This window comes from Anoplopoma fimbria, chromosome 1 (assembly GCF_027596085.1).
Source record: "Anoplopoma fimbria isolate UVic2021 breed Golden Eagle Sablefish chromosome 1, Afim_UVic_2022, whole genome shotgun sequence".
NCBI lineage: Eukaryota > Metazoa > Chordata > Actinopteri > Perciformes > Anoplopomatidae > Anoplopoma > Anoplopoma fimbria.
Genome location: NC_072449.1, coordinates 14,485,107 through 14,500,776, shown reverse-complemented (window position 1 = coordinate 14,500,776; position 15,670 = coordinate 14,485,107). Strand labels below are relative to the sequence as shown.

Below are 15,670 nucleotides of genomic sequence, written 5' to 3'. Positions count from 1 at the left end.
TGACAGAAAAAACCAGAAATGTAGAAATTTTTGCAAATTTATTAAAAAAGAAAAACTGAAATATCACATGGTCATAAGTATTCAGACCCTTTGCTCAGTATTGAGTAGAAGCACCCTTTTGAGCTAGTACAGCCATGAGTCTTCTTGGGAATGATGCAACAAGTTTCTCACACCTGGATTTGGGGATCCTCTGCCATTCTTCCTTGCAGATCCTCTCCAGTTCTGTCAGGTTGGATGGTGAACGTTGGTGGACAGCCATTTTCAGGTCTCTCCAGAGATGCTCAATTGGGTTTAGGTCAGGGCTCTGGCTGGGCCAGTCAAGAATGGTCACAGACTTGTTCCGAAGCCACTCCTTTGTTATTTTAGCTGTGTGCTTCGGGTCATTGTCTTGTTGGAAGGTGAACCTTCGGCCCAGTCTGAGGTCCTGAGCACTCTGGAGGAGGTTTTCTTCCAGGATATCTCTGTACTTGGCCGCATTCATCTTTCCTTCAATTGCAACCAGTCGTCCTGTCCCTGCAGCTGAAAAACACCCCCATAGCATGATGCTGCCACCACCATGTTTCACTGTTGGGATTGTATTGGGCAGGTGATGAGCAGTGCCTGGTTTTCTCCACACATACCGCTTAGAATTAACGCCAAAAGTTCAATCTTGGTCTCATCAGACCAGAGAATCTTATTTCTCATAGTTTGGGAGTCCTCCATGTGTTTTTTGGCAAACTCTATGCGGGCTTTCATATGTCTTGCACTGAGGAGAGGCTTCCGTCGGGCCACTCTGCCATAAAGCCCCGACTGGTGGAGGGCTGCAGTGATAGTTGACTTTGTGGAACTTTCTCCCATCTCCCTACTGCATCTCTGGAGCTCAGCCACAGTGATCTTTGGGTTCTTCTTTACCTCTCTCACCAAGGCTCTTCTCCCACGATTGCTCAGTTTGGCTGGACGGCCAGGTCTAGGAAGAGTTCTGGTCATCCCATACTTCTTCCATTTAAGGATTATGGAGGCCACTGTGCTCTTAGGAACCTTGAGTGCTGCAGAAATTCTTTTGTAACCTTGGCCAGATCTGTGCCTTGCCACAATTCTGTCTCTGAGCTCCTTGGGCAGTTCCTTCGACCTCATGCATCCCTACATTTTGTTCAGCAGATTAAAGTTAGACACCAACATTGAACACTGAGACAAGGATGTTTTTTGTGTTAACTGAATGAAGATGATTGCTTGCCAGAAAATTTGAACCTAAACAAGAATGGTAGCTCTTTACAGAAGGTTAGTAGGCCTACAGGTGTATCTACACTTATTTTGTAAGTGATGATTTGCTCTTTTAACACATTATATTCACAAGAGCTTCTATTTGTCAACACAAATTACTAAATTAATCAATGTATAGTAACTGATATTACTGATCCGTGGAAGGAGATATGTGTCCATATGAGCAGCATGACTAGAAGCTATCTCTTATCCAAACTTCTTATCACACATACTATGAGCTGTTGAATGGATTCTGCTGTGTGAGCATAGTTACTGCTGAACTCCAAGCAATAGTTTACATCTCATGCAAGAAGATATTATTCCTGCAACATTTTTTAAAAGAGGTTATGACGATGACATAGCTCGCCAACCTTGTGCATGTTGGTGCATGTGAGCTTGCCGCCGCTCTGCACTGTTCTCATACGGCTGTTACAGCTGATAATGCCATCCTGACCAACGGTATTGACATACAAACTCTGGTTCCCCCTTAGGTAAATACTATTAGGTCTGTCATCACTGGTGCTGTTTTTTGCACTGTTAGCACCATTAGCTGCTAGCCGCCAGTTCAGCTGTCAACATATTGCGAGACATTATAAGGCAATAGATATGATCTGAATTTCATGTTGATTACCTTTGGTACTAGTGCAGGGATGTGCTGATTTCTCTGTGTTGTTTCGAGACACAAATACTAATTTCTACTAGAGAAAAATATAAAACAAGAAAAAATTCAATTGAGAATCATCATACTCCAAATGCTTGAAAGTAGAAGGCTAAGTCTTAATGAGGCTGAATATGATATCAAATTACTTAAAGTGAGGAGTTTTTTGGGGGGGTTTTCGGCCATCATGTGGAGAAGACGCTGTGCTCTGCTCTGCAAGGGGAAATGTTCTTTGTTCGGACTTCTGAAGGCAGATGAAATGAAGAAAATGTGGCTATATTCCATTTTTAACACTTTGCCAGAGCAGTACAACGACAACTTAATGTTGTGTTCGCTGCATTTCGTAGAGGACAGCTTCAACAGTGTTTAGAACCGCTCTGGAAGACGGGCTGAATTCTGTTTATAAGGGGCGGGACATTTCCGACGCATGCAAAACGTTGACCAGTCACAACAGAGCGGGCTAGCTGACCAATCAGAGCAGACTTTGCTTTCTAGAGGGAGGAGCAAGCGCTACAACGCGAGAGAGGGTGAGAAGAGGTGCTGCAGGACAGCCAGGATGAGAAAAACAAGGCGGATTATCAGCATTAACACATATAAACATGTTGTAACTGTAACTTGAGATAAAAATATGCACCTGAAAAAGAGCATAACAGGGCCTGTTTAAGAAGATCGATGTTTTAATAGACCCAAATGGAAAACACACTTGGATAAGTGTAACAGCTGTCACTCAGACCTCTGACTGTGTCATCTCTCCCCTCTCTGTGGACTGGTGCGCTGGGACTCAAGCATCTGCATAATGCATCCTGTGGTATTTGCCATGCCTGGCTGTGGTTGTGGATAAATGGAGCAAATGCCTGCCAGTCATCCAGTGCACAGTGTGACATTTGTTCCTCTTCAGTTGTCATGGGGACTCACTGATGTATTCAGTCTGCTGTTGTCGAAGGCTTGTTTGAAGGGGCGTGACACTGCAAATCCAGCCCTTGAATCCTCTCCCCATGAGTGACCGTTCCACTCCTGTGAATTTACCACTTTCACGCCTCTTATTGTTTCATTAATCCTGCACCTGGGCCACTGCAAGGACAGAGCTGCTGGATGGGACGTCAGGAGAAGACACATTTTATCCAGCAACAGTATAACAGTACAATCATTCACACACACACAAACACACACACATGCACGCACACACATACGCACACGCACACAGCAGTTAATCAAAACTCATCTTTTGGCCTGTGAAAATAAAAGCTTTAAAAAGCCTAACCAGGGAAGGCTTCAAGCTTCATTTTCCATCTTCTATCTTTTGCATGATACCTGTTAAATTAATCAATATGACATTTAATGGTAGGATCACTTAATTCAAATTACACGTTGCCGATAAAACGGCATGCTTTTTTAGCACAATTCAAAGGTCATGATCAACATTGGTTAAAGAAATAGAACATTTAAATAGAAAATAAATGAGTGTGACAAATAAAGAAATTGCAATTTCAACCAACTTGGCTGAGGCCTTTACATAAACATACATTTTAAAGAGTGGATTTTACTCGTACAAGGAGCTCCACAGCTGGGCGGGGATGCTGTAAATTAAATCTATGAAAGATTTAATTTACACCTAAAGGAATTCGGGTGCAGATTTTATTACCAACCATATTCAAAGAATATAATATAATATAAAGTCCGGGTTTATGAGCCCAGTGAATCACAGCAGCAAAGATTTAAGCAAGGAAGCAACAGTGGAACAAGAACCCTAAAGAACTTTAGTTCATCAAAGACAACCCGCAGCATTAGCTCTGAACATTGTTTTACGAATAAATACTAAAATCAGAGGAAACCTTGTTCTGCACCTTGTAATGTAATTATTGTGTGTGAGTGTGCTTTTGTACCCTCCTCCTGATTATCCTGCAGCAGTGAGGGCTCAAAGTATGGCTCTGCTGCCCCCTAGTGGACTGAACACAGACCTCCTCTGTGTTCCAACTCCTCACCCTGCATTCATTTTAGCACCAGTCAATCAATATCTCATCATTTGTAGTCAATGCAAATTATGTTTTTTGGGTCCTGGAGACAGTGTGTGAGCCTCAAGATACTTGACCACATTTCCTATTCATGTCCCCATCTTTCTGTGATGCAGTGCTCTGCTCTGACATCTGAGTGTGATGATCTGCACTAAAAAGATTGAATCAAGGCTTTAGTGCTTGAAAGTGATTAACCATTAGATACAAATACATTATTTAAGTACTTTTAAAATAGAAAGCTTTATCTACTGCACTAATAATTGAAATGGCACCTTCAACTTAGATATCTAAAAAAATATCGGAACACTGCAGTAATGATTCAAGTTTAACCTCATTATTCTATATCTAGTGTGTTGAAATAAGTCATAAAAAGTTAATTTTTTATGTCTTAAAAAAGTAAAAGTACAGTATGTTCAAAATATAGTATGTAGTATAGTTTGTCAAATATAATTCTGAATGCAGAATCGGATTCAGAAATGATTTATTGCCAAATCAGTTTGTTTGCACAAACAAGGTATTTGACTTCGTCATTTGAGTGGTGTCAGTACAATAGCAATACAATATATTAAAAAACGTTAAAAATATGCCAGTTATTATAGTGTTAAGTTTCTATTTAAAGTGTACAGCAGGAATGTGTAAATGTATGTTGTCATAGAAACGTAAGAGTCTGAGTCAGTGTGATGTTATAGTCTTGATGGACTTCAGCCTCCTGCCAGAGGGAAGTGACTCAAACAGATGTTGTCTAGGGTGAGAGGGGCCGGCTACAATCTTTCCTGCCCACCTCAGGGTCCTGGAGGTGAACAGATGCTGGAGGGACGGCAGATTGCAGCCAACTTCTCTCTTAGCAGGGCAATGATACGCTGTAGTCTGCACTTGTCCTTGGCAGTGGATGCAGCATATCAGTTGGTGATGGAGGAGGTGATGATGGGCTCAATGATGGCAGTGTAGAAGTGCACTATCATTGTCTTTGGTACCCTGAATTCTTTCAGCTGCCTCAGGAAGTACATCCTCTGATGAGCTTTCTTGGTGATTGAGCTGATGTTCAGCTCCCTCTTGAGGTCCTGGGTCATGATGGAGCCCAGGAAGCAGAAGGACTCCACGGAGGCAACCGGGGAGTCACACAGGATGATAGGGTCAGGTGGGGCTGAGTTCTTCCGGAAATCCAAAACCATCTCCACTGTGTTTAGAGCTCTAAGTTGTTTTATCTGCACCAGGTCACCAGATGGTTAATCACCCACCTGTAGGTGGACTCATCCCCACCAGAGATGAGTCCAATAAGGGTGGTGTCATCCGCAAACTTCAGAAGCTTGAGGGACTGGTGACTGTAGGTACAACTGCTGGTGTACAGGGAGAAGAGCAGAGGGGGAAAAAAGCAGCCTTGGGGGGGAACAGATGCAGATGGAACAGGACAAGGAGCTCAAAAGACTTCATAACCACAGAGGTGTTTTTTTTTATATATTTAGACAAGTTTTCTTGTGTCCTATTGCCTGTTTTCTTCCTCACCTTTGTTTCATTAGTTGATGAGCCTCATTGTATTTAGTCTGTGTGTTTACCTCCTCCTTTGTTGCTGGTGTCTACGTTTATGCCTTATTCCTTGTATATAGTTTTCCTCAGTGTTTTGCATTTTTGATTATCTCCTGTTACCTGCCTGTTTTTTGACTTGCTCTAGTCAGTAACATTCTTGATTAAACCATTGTTTTTCTACCTGCTGCCACCTCAACTCCTTATCTGTGTTTTGGTTCTAACCTGCCCCTTGAGATAGAGACATAACGACCTGACCAACAATGACCCAGCAGACCTTCTGTTTAAAGAGGAACTACTTGATTTGTCTTATTCTCCAGAGGGCCTGTATGGGGAATGAAGGAAAGCCCCAGGTTCAGATTATGGACATGGTGTTCTGTTTATGGCATGCACAGAAGGAGAGCAAAAGACCATGGCCGAGGAGATTTTTACCTGACTGGCTAAAGGACTTCTTAAACATGTTGGGTAGGCATGGGACTGTGCGAAAATTTCATGTCACCATTATCCTTGCCAAAACAGCTTGTCACCAACTGCTACTCTGAATGTTAAGGTGTCAGATACTATGTTCCAGCATAGGTCGAGCTTCTTCATCAAAGTCTGAGTCTTCTAGGCCCACAGCCAGGTCTACAGGTGTGACAGCTTGCAATAATGTAATGCTATTTGAGGTAATTCTATGCAGTTGAGATTTTATTCTGTCAGTGTTGCTTGAGCAGATCAATGCCTTCAGTTTCAGTCCGGGGGCAGACACACTCACCACTTTCAAGAGCAGGCTTAAGACCTTCCTTTTTGATAGCGCTTATAGTTAGGGCTGGTTCAGGTTCGCCTTGGTCCAGCCCCTAGATATGCTGCTATATGCCTAGACAGCCGGGGGACTACCTAGGATACGCTGAGCTCCTCTCTCCTCTTCTCTCCCTCCTTCTTTATGTATTAATCTCCTATTTATGCACATTACTGATTTTGCTTCTTCCCCGGAGTTCTTGTGCTTTCTCGCCTCGCAGGTTCCCAGGAATCGGGGTTATATTTGGACTGTCATCGTGCCACCTACTGAGGCCCTGCTGACACCCACTACTACTACCACTATCATTATTAGTCACATTACTATTATTATTGCCTGTACTATTACGCTTATTGACTTGCTTGTACCCTGGAGTCTTTGTGCTTTCTCGCTTCGCAGGCTTCTATAAATCGTGGCTGTACCTGGACCGTGGACATGCATCCTGCTACGGCCCTGCTGACACCGACTGCTACCACCATTATTATTACTAGTCACATTACTATTACTATTACCTGTACCATTAAGCATTTTAGCTTTACTTCCACCCTGAAGCCCTTTTGCTTTCTCGTTCTGCAGGTTTCCATGAATCGTTGTGGTACCTGGACCGTAGTCGTGCCTCCTGCTGTGAGCCGACTGACACCCACTGCTACTTCGATTATTATTATTAGTCACATTACTATCCCTATTTTCATGGCTATAATTCTACTGTAATAATTGCTGCTGTTATTATAAGTAGTCTTATTATATGAATCATTTATGTCATATACATTGAATGTGTTGTATCTCTGTTATGCTGCTCATTCTGTACACATGACATCTATTGCATTCTGTCCATCCTGGGAGAAGGATCCCTCCTCTGTCGTTCTCCCATAGGTTTCTTCCTTTTTTCTCCCTGTTAAAGGGGTTTTTTAGGGGAGTTTTTCCTGTGCCGATGTGAGGGAAGGACAGAGGATGTCGCATGTGCACAGATTGTAAAGCCCTCTGAGGCAAATTTGTAATTTGTGATTCTGGGCTATACAAAATAAACTGAATTGAATTGAATTGAATTCCGCTTCAGTAGGGAGAGAGATGAGTCCGTCATCCACATAAGAGAGTCTCTCGACAAAGTGGTGCGAGTCAGATCTATACCTTCTGTTCACCTTCTTTGGCGACTCTTTGACGGCCGTATATAGCCACTGCAGGGGAAGAGATATTCCCAAACTTACTCTGTGACCTCCTTAGTCAGGTCATTATGCGAGGGAAACCTTAAGTAGTCTCTGTCTTCTTTTCATGTGTGCTTGAAACAAGCACAACACGTATCTTACGGTGGTGCTTCTTCTACGTGTCGTTTTTCAAAGAGCCTCTCACTAAAAGCAACAAATGCTTATTTCATTTCATGATTTTTGTTCAGTGTGCGATGCAAGGAGTTAATATGGGGGAGGACTTTAGCACAGTTATTTGGATGGCACAATCTGGGTGGCCTGGATAGGAGGGGAGCAATCCTGTTGTTTGACTCAGAAAAGTCTCATCATCGCAAGACAAGGCAGGTCAATCAATCATCAATTGCTGTCCTTATAAACACACCTTGTCCATGTTTGTCTTGTGCAAGCACGCCAACTGCAGAATGGCTGGACTGATGTGTGGAGATACTGGACCTGTGCTCTCTGCCATAGCTTTCCTTTTAAGATTGTCGCTTATATAATGCACACGCGTTAGTGTTGTGTAGCCTTGTTAGTATTTGTCCGCTCCCTCTTTTTCTTTTTATTCAGTTTAAGCCACATTTACGCTGTACTTTTTAAAATCCTGGTCGTTTGAGCCACATGTTTTAAACTAGGTGTAAGCTGTCAACCAACATGTACTAGATATTGTCTGTTCAACGCTCCCAAGACCGGATAACCTGCAGAGGCTACTACCGGCTTGTTTTTAGCTTTCGTTTTTGGCTTTGGAGCTAGATAATGCTACTGGGACCGCAGATACCGGGTGTCTACAATCGGCAGACTGAAAACGGGACCCTCAGTGAATCGGCTGACCCTGAACAATGCTGTTGGCTCCGGGTTTGAGCCCCTGCATCTGCCACATCAACAATGGTTCCACTCAACTCCCCATCCGACTGTATAAGCTACACCCGCCTGGTTGATACAATCACAGCGCTGGACTGAATAATATCCACACTCTACAAGATCCAGGATGCCGAGATGCTCATGGACAATATCAACTTCTGCCAGTACAAATCGACACAACCAGTGCTTGTGTGGATGATGCCACCGCTCCTTGTCCTGCTGCTGACACCTCCCCCCTCCCGTAACAGTCCCTAAAGATTCCTGGCCAAGGCTAGAGCCCTGGTCAGCTCCACTCCATCCCAACTGAGCCCTGGTCCCTGGTCCACGCTCACAGCAGCTGGAGAGGGAGGCATCCCGATCCAGATGGAGAATAAATACGACATCCTTTCCCTCCACGAATTCCCTCCTCTGGCTAGGGACTCCAAGCCTCCTCAACTATCCAACCTCCTGCCTCGTGGGTCACACGGCCTCCGGTCCCATACGATCTCTAAACTTCTTAAACAGCCGTGAACTCTCCGTTTCTATCAGTGGTCCAACCTCCACACCTGGCCATAGATCAAGTAGAGTCCTCAGCCTCGAACACTTAGCTCCAGTCCGCCTGCAGGGTCCACAACGTGGGTTTCATTGACAATTTTGATCTGTTTTGGTACCACTCTTCCTCCTTCAAGAGTGATGGTATCCATCTCGACAAGCTGGGTAGCGGCATGCTCGCGGCCAATTTGCAGCACGCTGTTCAATCCTGTCCATGCAACTGACTATTTACTCTCCACACAATACCACAATACCTCCCTCAGCCGCAGTTCTCCCAATTCAGACTATTGTGACAGACAGGCTGCCCCATCAACACTGCACTCACAAAGCCGGGCATGGGCCGTTGCTGTGTGTAATCAGAAACGGCCCAAGCCCACTCCCTTAAGTCATCATTACAAACATTACTGAAACTTTGAAAAAAAACACCTGGGCTACTGCACACTCAACCAAGCCACCCCTTTCGGATATTACCTGGACAAACCACACCCTGATGGCCATGATGGAGGAATTGTCACTCTTTACCGCCAACACATAAACCAGCCTGACTACCATCCAAACTCCATCCTCATTTGAAGACCTGACATTCAAATTATCTGGTCCTAAACCCCTGGTCATTTCAATTATCTACCACCCACCCATAACACTGCCTTCCTGTCTGACCTGTATGAATTCCTTACCCAGCTGTGCTCCATCTCACCTACCATTCTACTGCTGGATGATTTCAATTTCGACTCCACAGACTGTAAGATAGCCACAGAATTTCTGGACATGCTTAGATGATTTAACTTCACTCAACACATCAAATTCCCCACCCACATCAAATTCCCCACCCATAACCGCAGTCACATCCTGGACCTGGTCTCTTCTTCTGAAATCACCATCGACAACCTCTACGGCTCTGACCTCACCATCTCCGACCACTTAGCCATCACCATGGACATGAACATCCCCTCCTAAAACCCAAACACACGAGCACCATCACTCTCCGTTATATGAAGTCCATCCACTCAGTCACAGTAGAGAAATGTAACTCCTTTCTGTCATTCAACAAAGCAAAAATTGAGACCATCTACAACCAACTGGACCCGCCCACCGCCCCAATCAAAGTCACCAACAACCTACTCCTCTCCTCAGATGACCACTCCCTCAACATCCTAATACTACTCAACCTCAGTGCAGCCTTTGACACCATCAACCACTCTATCCTCCTCTACCGTCTTAAGCCCTCCCTTCATATCACTGGCACAGCTCTCTCCTGGTTCATATCATACCTCTCCGACCGCCAACAGTTTATTCGCATCAGTAAGTTAAAGTCTGACACAGCCCCAGTCTCTAAAGGTGTCCCCCAAGGTTTTGTACTCGGCCCCCTCCTCTTCATCCATGCTCCCCCCTGGTAACATCATAAGCAACCATGGTCTCCACTTCCACTGCTATGCTGACGACACCCAGCTCTACATCTCCACCAAATCCTTCTCCCCACCACCCACTCCACGTCACCAACTGCCTCACAGATATAAAGACCTGGATGCAGGCAAACTTTTTCAAACTCCACAGCGACAAATCTGAAATCCTCATCGGCCCCAAATCACTTAACAAATCCCAACATAACTTCTCCCTCTGCGTTAATGGCACCACTGTTCCTGCTTCCACAAAAGTCTGTAACAATGGTGTCATTTTTGATCAACCACATCACAAAAACTGCCTTCTTTCATCTAAAAAACATTCCCCGTCAACGAGGAGAGGGAGGGGCCCCTTCATCCTTTCTGACCTCCTGCACCGACACACTCCCACCCTCAACCTCAGATCCACCGACGCCAACCTCCTCACCACCCATACTCGGTCCAAACACCAAACCTGGTTGGACAGAGCCTTCTCCACTGCTGACCCCTCCTCTGGAGATCTCTCCCCCAGCACCTCCAACATTCCTTGTCACTTGACACTTTTAAAACTGCACTTAAAACTCATCTATTTAAATCTGCTTTTAACCTGTGATGCTAGTTATGCATGTTTTTCTTGTTGCGGTTATGTTTATCACTGGGTATGTCATCACTCTGCCTTGTTTACATTATTTCCTTTATTGTTTCTGTCTTTACCATGTAAAATGCTTTTGAGTACTTTTTAAATTAATGTATTATTATTAAAGTCATGTTATAGTCTGCAAAAACAAATTCTTAAAAGAAAATCCCAAATATAGTATGTTTTTAAAAAAGTCAGCTCTAAGGTAATTGAGCTGATAATTATTTTTTCTATCACAAGTTTTGTGAAATGTTATGTTTAAATTAGCAAATTATGTATTATATTATGGTAGCTTTTGATAGATTTAGGAGAAATCTGCAGAATAAAATAGACAAAGTATTAAAATAAACAGCTACATATGTGTTTTTGATAGTTTCTTTTTACTAAACTGAAAGAAGACACGCTATGGAAGTAAAATTGGTTATGACAGACCAGTCTAACTTGTGATCTGTACATGGAAATGGTCTGTTCTCAGCTCTTTTGTTGTCTGAGCCTCTGAGGACACATTTTAATATGAAAATGTGAGTGGAGGGGCATATTTTAAAAAGATTTCATAATCATTCGACTTTCACCTTATCCTCTCAACTAAGTATATGTTCACTGATTGCTTTTAAGAGTTCACATATTTAAGAATAAAATGTACCAGGAGGTTTTCATTTCAGAATGAGATGGCAGACAAAGTCCAGTAGTATGTCTCTGCTGGAAAAACAAAACTCTCAATAATCCCAAAATATATTAACATGTCACAAGAGTAACTTTAATGTGACCTTAATGTTACATCCATAGTTTTTGATTCTTTAATGTCAACATCCTGTGGAAACTGACATCTAGGTGACATCAGTTCAGGAAACAGGAAGCCGGCATTGACAAAGTCCACAGAGCACTTCCTGATGGTGATATCTAAGACAGCCATGTCATAAATAGGCAGTTAAAATAAAGCCATTTCTACAGATAACATCACTTCCAGAGGAGCAGCAAGAAAACGACAGAGTCTTTAAGTCGGACAGTGTTTGGGGTGGGGAGGATCAAAGGGCCTTGAGCAACCGAGCTCTATGGTGTGTGTGTGTGTGTGGTCTCTTCTGTCTCCCCGCTGTCAGCACCGACTGACTGCTGCTCCGCCAGCATGTCTGTTAGTTTCAGCTCAAGTACTGGATCCCTGGACTCTGCTGACACCTGCAGGACAGAAGCAGAACTGTGATCATGTGCCGCAACATCAGACAGTCTGATGGTTTTCTGATTACTGATACTCGCCAGGAATTTATCGCTTTTCCTAGGAATCACAAGCTTTCGCTGCATAAATAAAGTATGATTTCAAACACAGAACTCAAGATAATCACAAAATGGTATCAATAATTATGAGGTTGTAAATCAGTAGCTTGTTGATTGATTCCACTCATTAAAGTTTAAGTGGCAAACCTAGTTAGTACTTGGGCTACATTTACACTACTACATTTAGAAACGCTACCAAAGCCGGGTAAGATGGTAAAACTCAGGGTTACCTCATAGATGTACCCATCACATTACCCTTTTACAAAAGGAAACAAATTGGGTAAAAGATTAACGATCGACTACCAGGTCAATTCAACATGGGTGACAGATTACAGGCGTTGCTGACCTAGTTGTCTTTACTAGCAGCTGTTATGCAGTTAAATTCAAAATTTTATAATTCTACTACTGCCGACGGGAGGAGGAAACAGCTGTTATTGGAGCTATGAGCGAGCAGCATGTCCAGCGGCGTTATCAGCCCTACAGAGCGGATTTTTGAAGTCCCGGTTTGTGACTTTTTGGAGGGCGATGGACACAAAACAGAGGACTTAAGAGGAATATCTTGAAGAATCATGCACAACCTTTTATTTTTAAAGAGTACTATAATACTCCGTTGTATTTTCTGTAACTAAGCAACGAATCTACTTCCTGTTAACACCTGCACACACATGCCCAGTGTACGCGAATAGTGATGTGATATTAGTTTTCAGGCGTGCTCGAATGGACGGAAATCATTTCTAAAATGGTACTGAAATGCCAATGTTGACGGAGAACTTTTCTGTTTTAAACATATTAATGTGGATGTAGCCTCAGACTCTTACAGGAGGAGCTCCCTTCCTTCTCAGCATGAGGCCCTCTGAGAGTAACGCCTTCCCCGTCTCTTCAAACAGAGCAGAGTCCTCCAGCTCACTGTGGCTCTTCAACTCTGTGTACTTGTCTACAAACCTGCGGGAGTAAAGTGAAACTTTTAGGAATATTGTCATGGAAATAATGGCTTTAATTTAACTTAATGAGTTAATTTAACTTATTTAACTGTCTTTACAACCTCACTTTGGGTGCAAACACTACAGATTCTGTCACACACATAAAACAATACCAAATCTTTTAGATCACAGCTGACATTCTGACTGGGGCTTTCATGCTTGCATATCATATCTTCTCATAAAACCCTGTCAAACCAAAATGATGGTATTTTTTATTTAAACCAGAGGGGGAAACATACCTCTGACAGGTCGAAACAAAGTTTGACTTTGACAGTTCCAAAGGCCGAGGACCCATCCCGTACAGCGCATAGAATTTCCTGAAAGGCAGACATGTACAGTGAGTGGGGCCTGCGAAAACGTCCTACAGGGCTTAACTGTAAGGATGCTCACTTGCGTTTGGCAGTCCCTGTGGACTAAAGTGGCAGTGTTAAGCACCAGAGTCCCTTCAGAAAACCTATTATTTCACTGCACCAGGTTCTGACAGTCTGCCCCTATTAGTCCTGGTTCTGGTTTTCTCTCTTCCCTCCAGCGGGCCAGCATTAAGCCCTGGGTCTCCAGCAGCGTGGTGTCGGTGTTGGCTCCCAGCAGAGACCGGAGAGGAGCAGAGAGGAGAAACTCTGCTCCTGGAGGAGGAGAAGGGGACGCTGCTGCACTGAGCTCTCCTCCTCCCTCCGGAGCACCGACTGCAGGTCAAAGGCTGCGGTGAAGCCGGATCTGGTTCTGTCCACGGTAGACTGGTCACTGCTGGAGGCCCGCTGGAGTCGGAGCTGAAAGAGTTTCTGGTGAACCTGTATTATTTCATCTGATTTGGTGTGAAATCAGACCAATGAACAGATGACAGGCTTTAAGAATAAGAATATAAAAATAGACTGTCTGATGGTCTTGTTTATGGTAAATTAACTTGTACTTGTACAGCACTTTTCTAGTCCTACAACCAGTGTTCTGGTAATAGTGAGTGCAATGACACATTAACCAGGTGACTCCTAACAAAATATGATTCAAACAACCACAACTTAATACTATGAAATGCCAGGGACAGTCATTTGTTACAGCTATGATGCAGTGCATCTTTGCTCCAAGTCAACACCAGTTAAGAGAAAGTGTAAAAACAAAACCTCTCAAAAGAGACAGCAGTGGTAAAGAGGTCATGTTCCACTTCATTAAATACCAGTGACCAATAACAACACACCCGATCCATGTGTTGTTTTCACGTTATTTACACAGAGAGCATGTGGGTGCCATGGAAGCACACACAGTCACTACTGTGAGAACTCGACTTACGCTCTAACTTCATCCTCTCTGTAGAAGATTTCTGGTACAGCTTCCCGTTTCTTGGTACAGGGTCTGGAGTTTGGCTTCACATGAAGTGGGTCCCTCTTGGGTGGAAAAGCCTCATAAACATCATACCAGATGGGTTTCTGTGAAGGCTTTATGACCCCAGAGCGCATCAGATCTCGAACCCTGTTCATCATGCGTTACATCACATAATCATTAAAAAGGCGTTTGACAGAAATATGATTCATTGTAAAGCAGAGATTTACACAGAGATTAATGGTGTTGCTGGCTTAAACTCAGAGATGGTATGTATAAACCTGCTCTAAAGTATGATGTTGTCCTCTTGATTTCAAAATTCTTAGAATGAGCAATAAGAATAAGCGTCACATACTGTGTATTATTATACCCTCAGCTCAGCACTGGAGAATGAATCACTTTGATCGATTCTTCATGCTGAGCTCCTCAGTCCTTTCTTTCCTGATCTGGACCATAATTAAGACCCCTTCCGGTAAGTCGTTTACACACAAACCGTGTCTCGGTCGCTTGCTTATGATGTCATCATACCGTACCATTAAACTCCTTTGACCGGTCATGCTCTTGAAAACAGAAATGTATTTGCCATTTGTTCTGTCCACGTGTATTATCAGTTAGTGGTGCCTGAGAAGCATGCCGACTTAAGTTAACGTGCTCACGTACTTTGACTTATGCGCGGGTCAGCTATAATGATGTCACCGCTGCTGCACTAGAGGTTCCTCGATTGAGGGAACAGTTTAGTGATTGCTGAACATCCCAGTTTTACTCAATGACACAGAATGACGTATTCCCATGAATGAAAACGTACTTTAATCTGTGCTAACCAATATTAGTCATTGTGCCTGATCAAACATTAGCCACTGTTAGCTGCCTAGCTACCACAAACTTCTAAGCACAGCGTAAAATGCTGCTCTCTTACCGGGTGAATACAGTCCCAAACCTCTCCAGTCTGCTGCCAGCCATTGCTGTTTTTTCATCGACAGCTGTACACTGTCACACAAGAATACAGTCCATGAACTAGTCTAGTGCTGACATCCGTGACATCCGGTGGGATCTTCTTCTTCTTCTTCTTTCCGGATTTCCGGCAGACCAGATGCTTTGCAGCACGTTTCTGCCTCCTACAGGTCGGAGTTATATTGCAGTTCAGACTGTGTATTTCCATAAACTTAAGCCTGTCGCGGAAAATAATTCAAGGACTGCTCCCCTAATCTTGAACTGGTTATCGGTCAGGTTCATCAGGGTCTTCATTGTGGCTGTCTTAATACCATGTGTGCAGCATAGTCTCTTATTCTTCTGCAGAGAAAATCCGCCGGCCGTCATTC

At 43.6% G+C, this 15,670-nt stretch overlaps 1 protein-coding gene across 1 annotated transcript; it reads right to left on the bottom strand.

Moving 5' to 3' along the window:
* Positions 1-11,261: 11,261 nt before the first annotated feature.
* On the bottom strand, positions 11,262-15,401 carry mrps23 (mitochondrial ribosomal protein S23). Its single transcript, XM_054604236.1, has 5 exons — positions 15,268-15,401; positions 14,322-14,501; positions 13,280-13,357; positions 12,879-13,002; positions 11,262-11,964 (listed from the first exon to the last, which is right to left on the bottom strand). Exons 1-5 carry the CDS (start codon positions 15,309-15,311, stop codon positions 11,842-11,844), a joined length of 549 nt encoding a protein of 182 aa, XP_054460211.1. The 5' UTR covers positions 15,312-15,401; the 3' UTR covers positions 11,262-11,841.
* Positions 15,402-15,670: the final 269 nt, after the last annotated feature.

Excerpts from the sequence above, each read along its gene's own strand:
- mrps23 (XM_054604236.1), bottom strand. The coding sequence starts at position 15,311 with ATGGCTGGCAGCAGACTGGAGAGGTTTGGGACTGTATTCACCCG. Across the intron at positions 13,003-13,279 it reads TTTGTTTCGACCTGTCAGAG|GTTTGTAGACAAGTACACAG; the intron begins GTATGTTTCCCC and ends TTACTCCCGCAG. Across the intron at positions 11,965-12,878 it reads GAAGGAAGGGAGCTCCTCCT|GTGTCAGCAGAGTCCAGGGA; the intron begins GTAAGAGTCTGA and ends TCTGTCCTGCAG.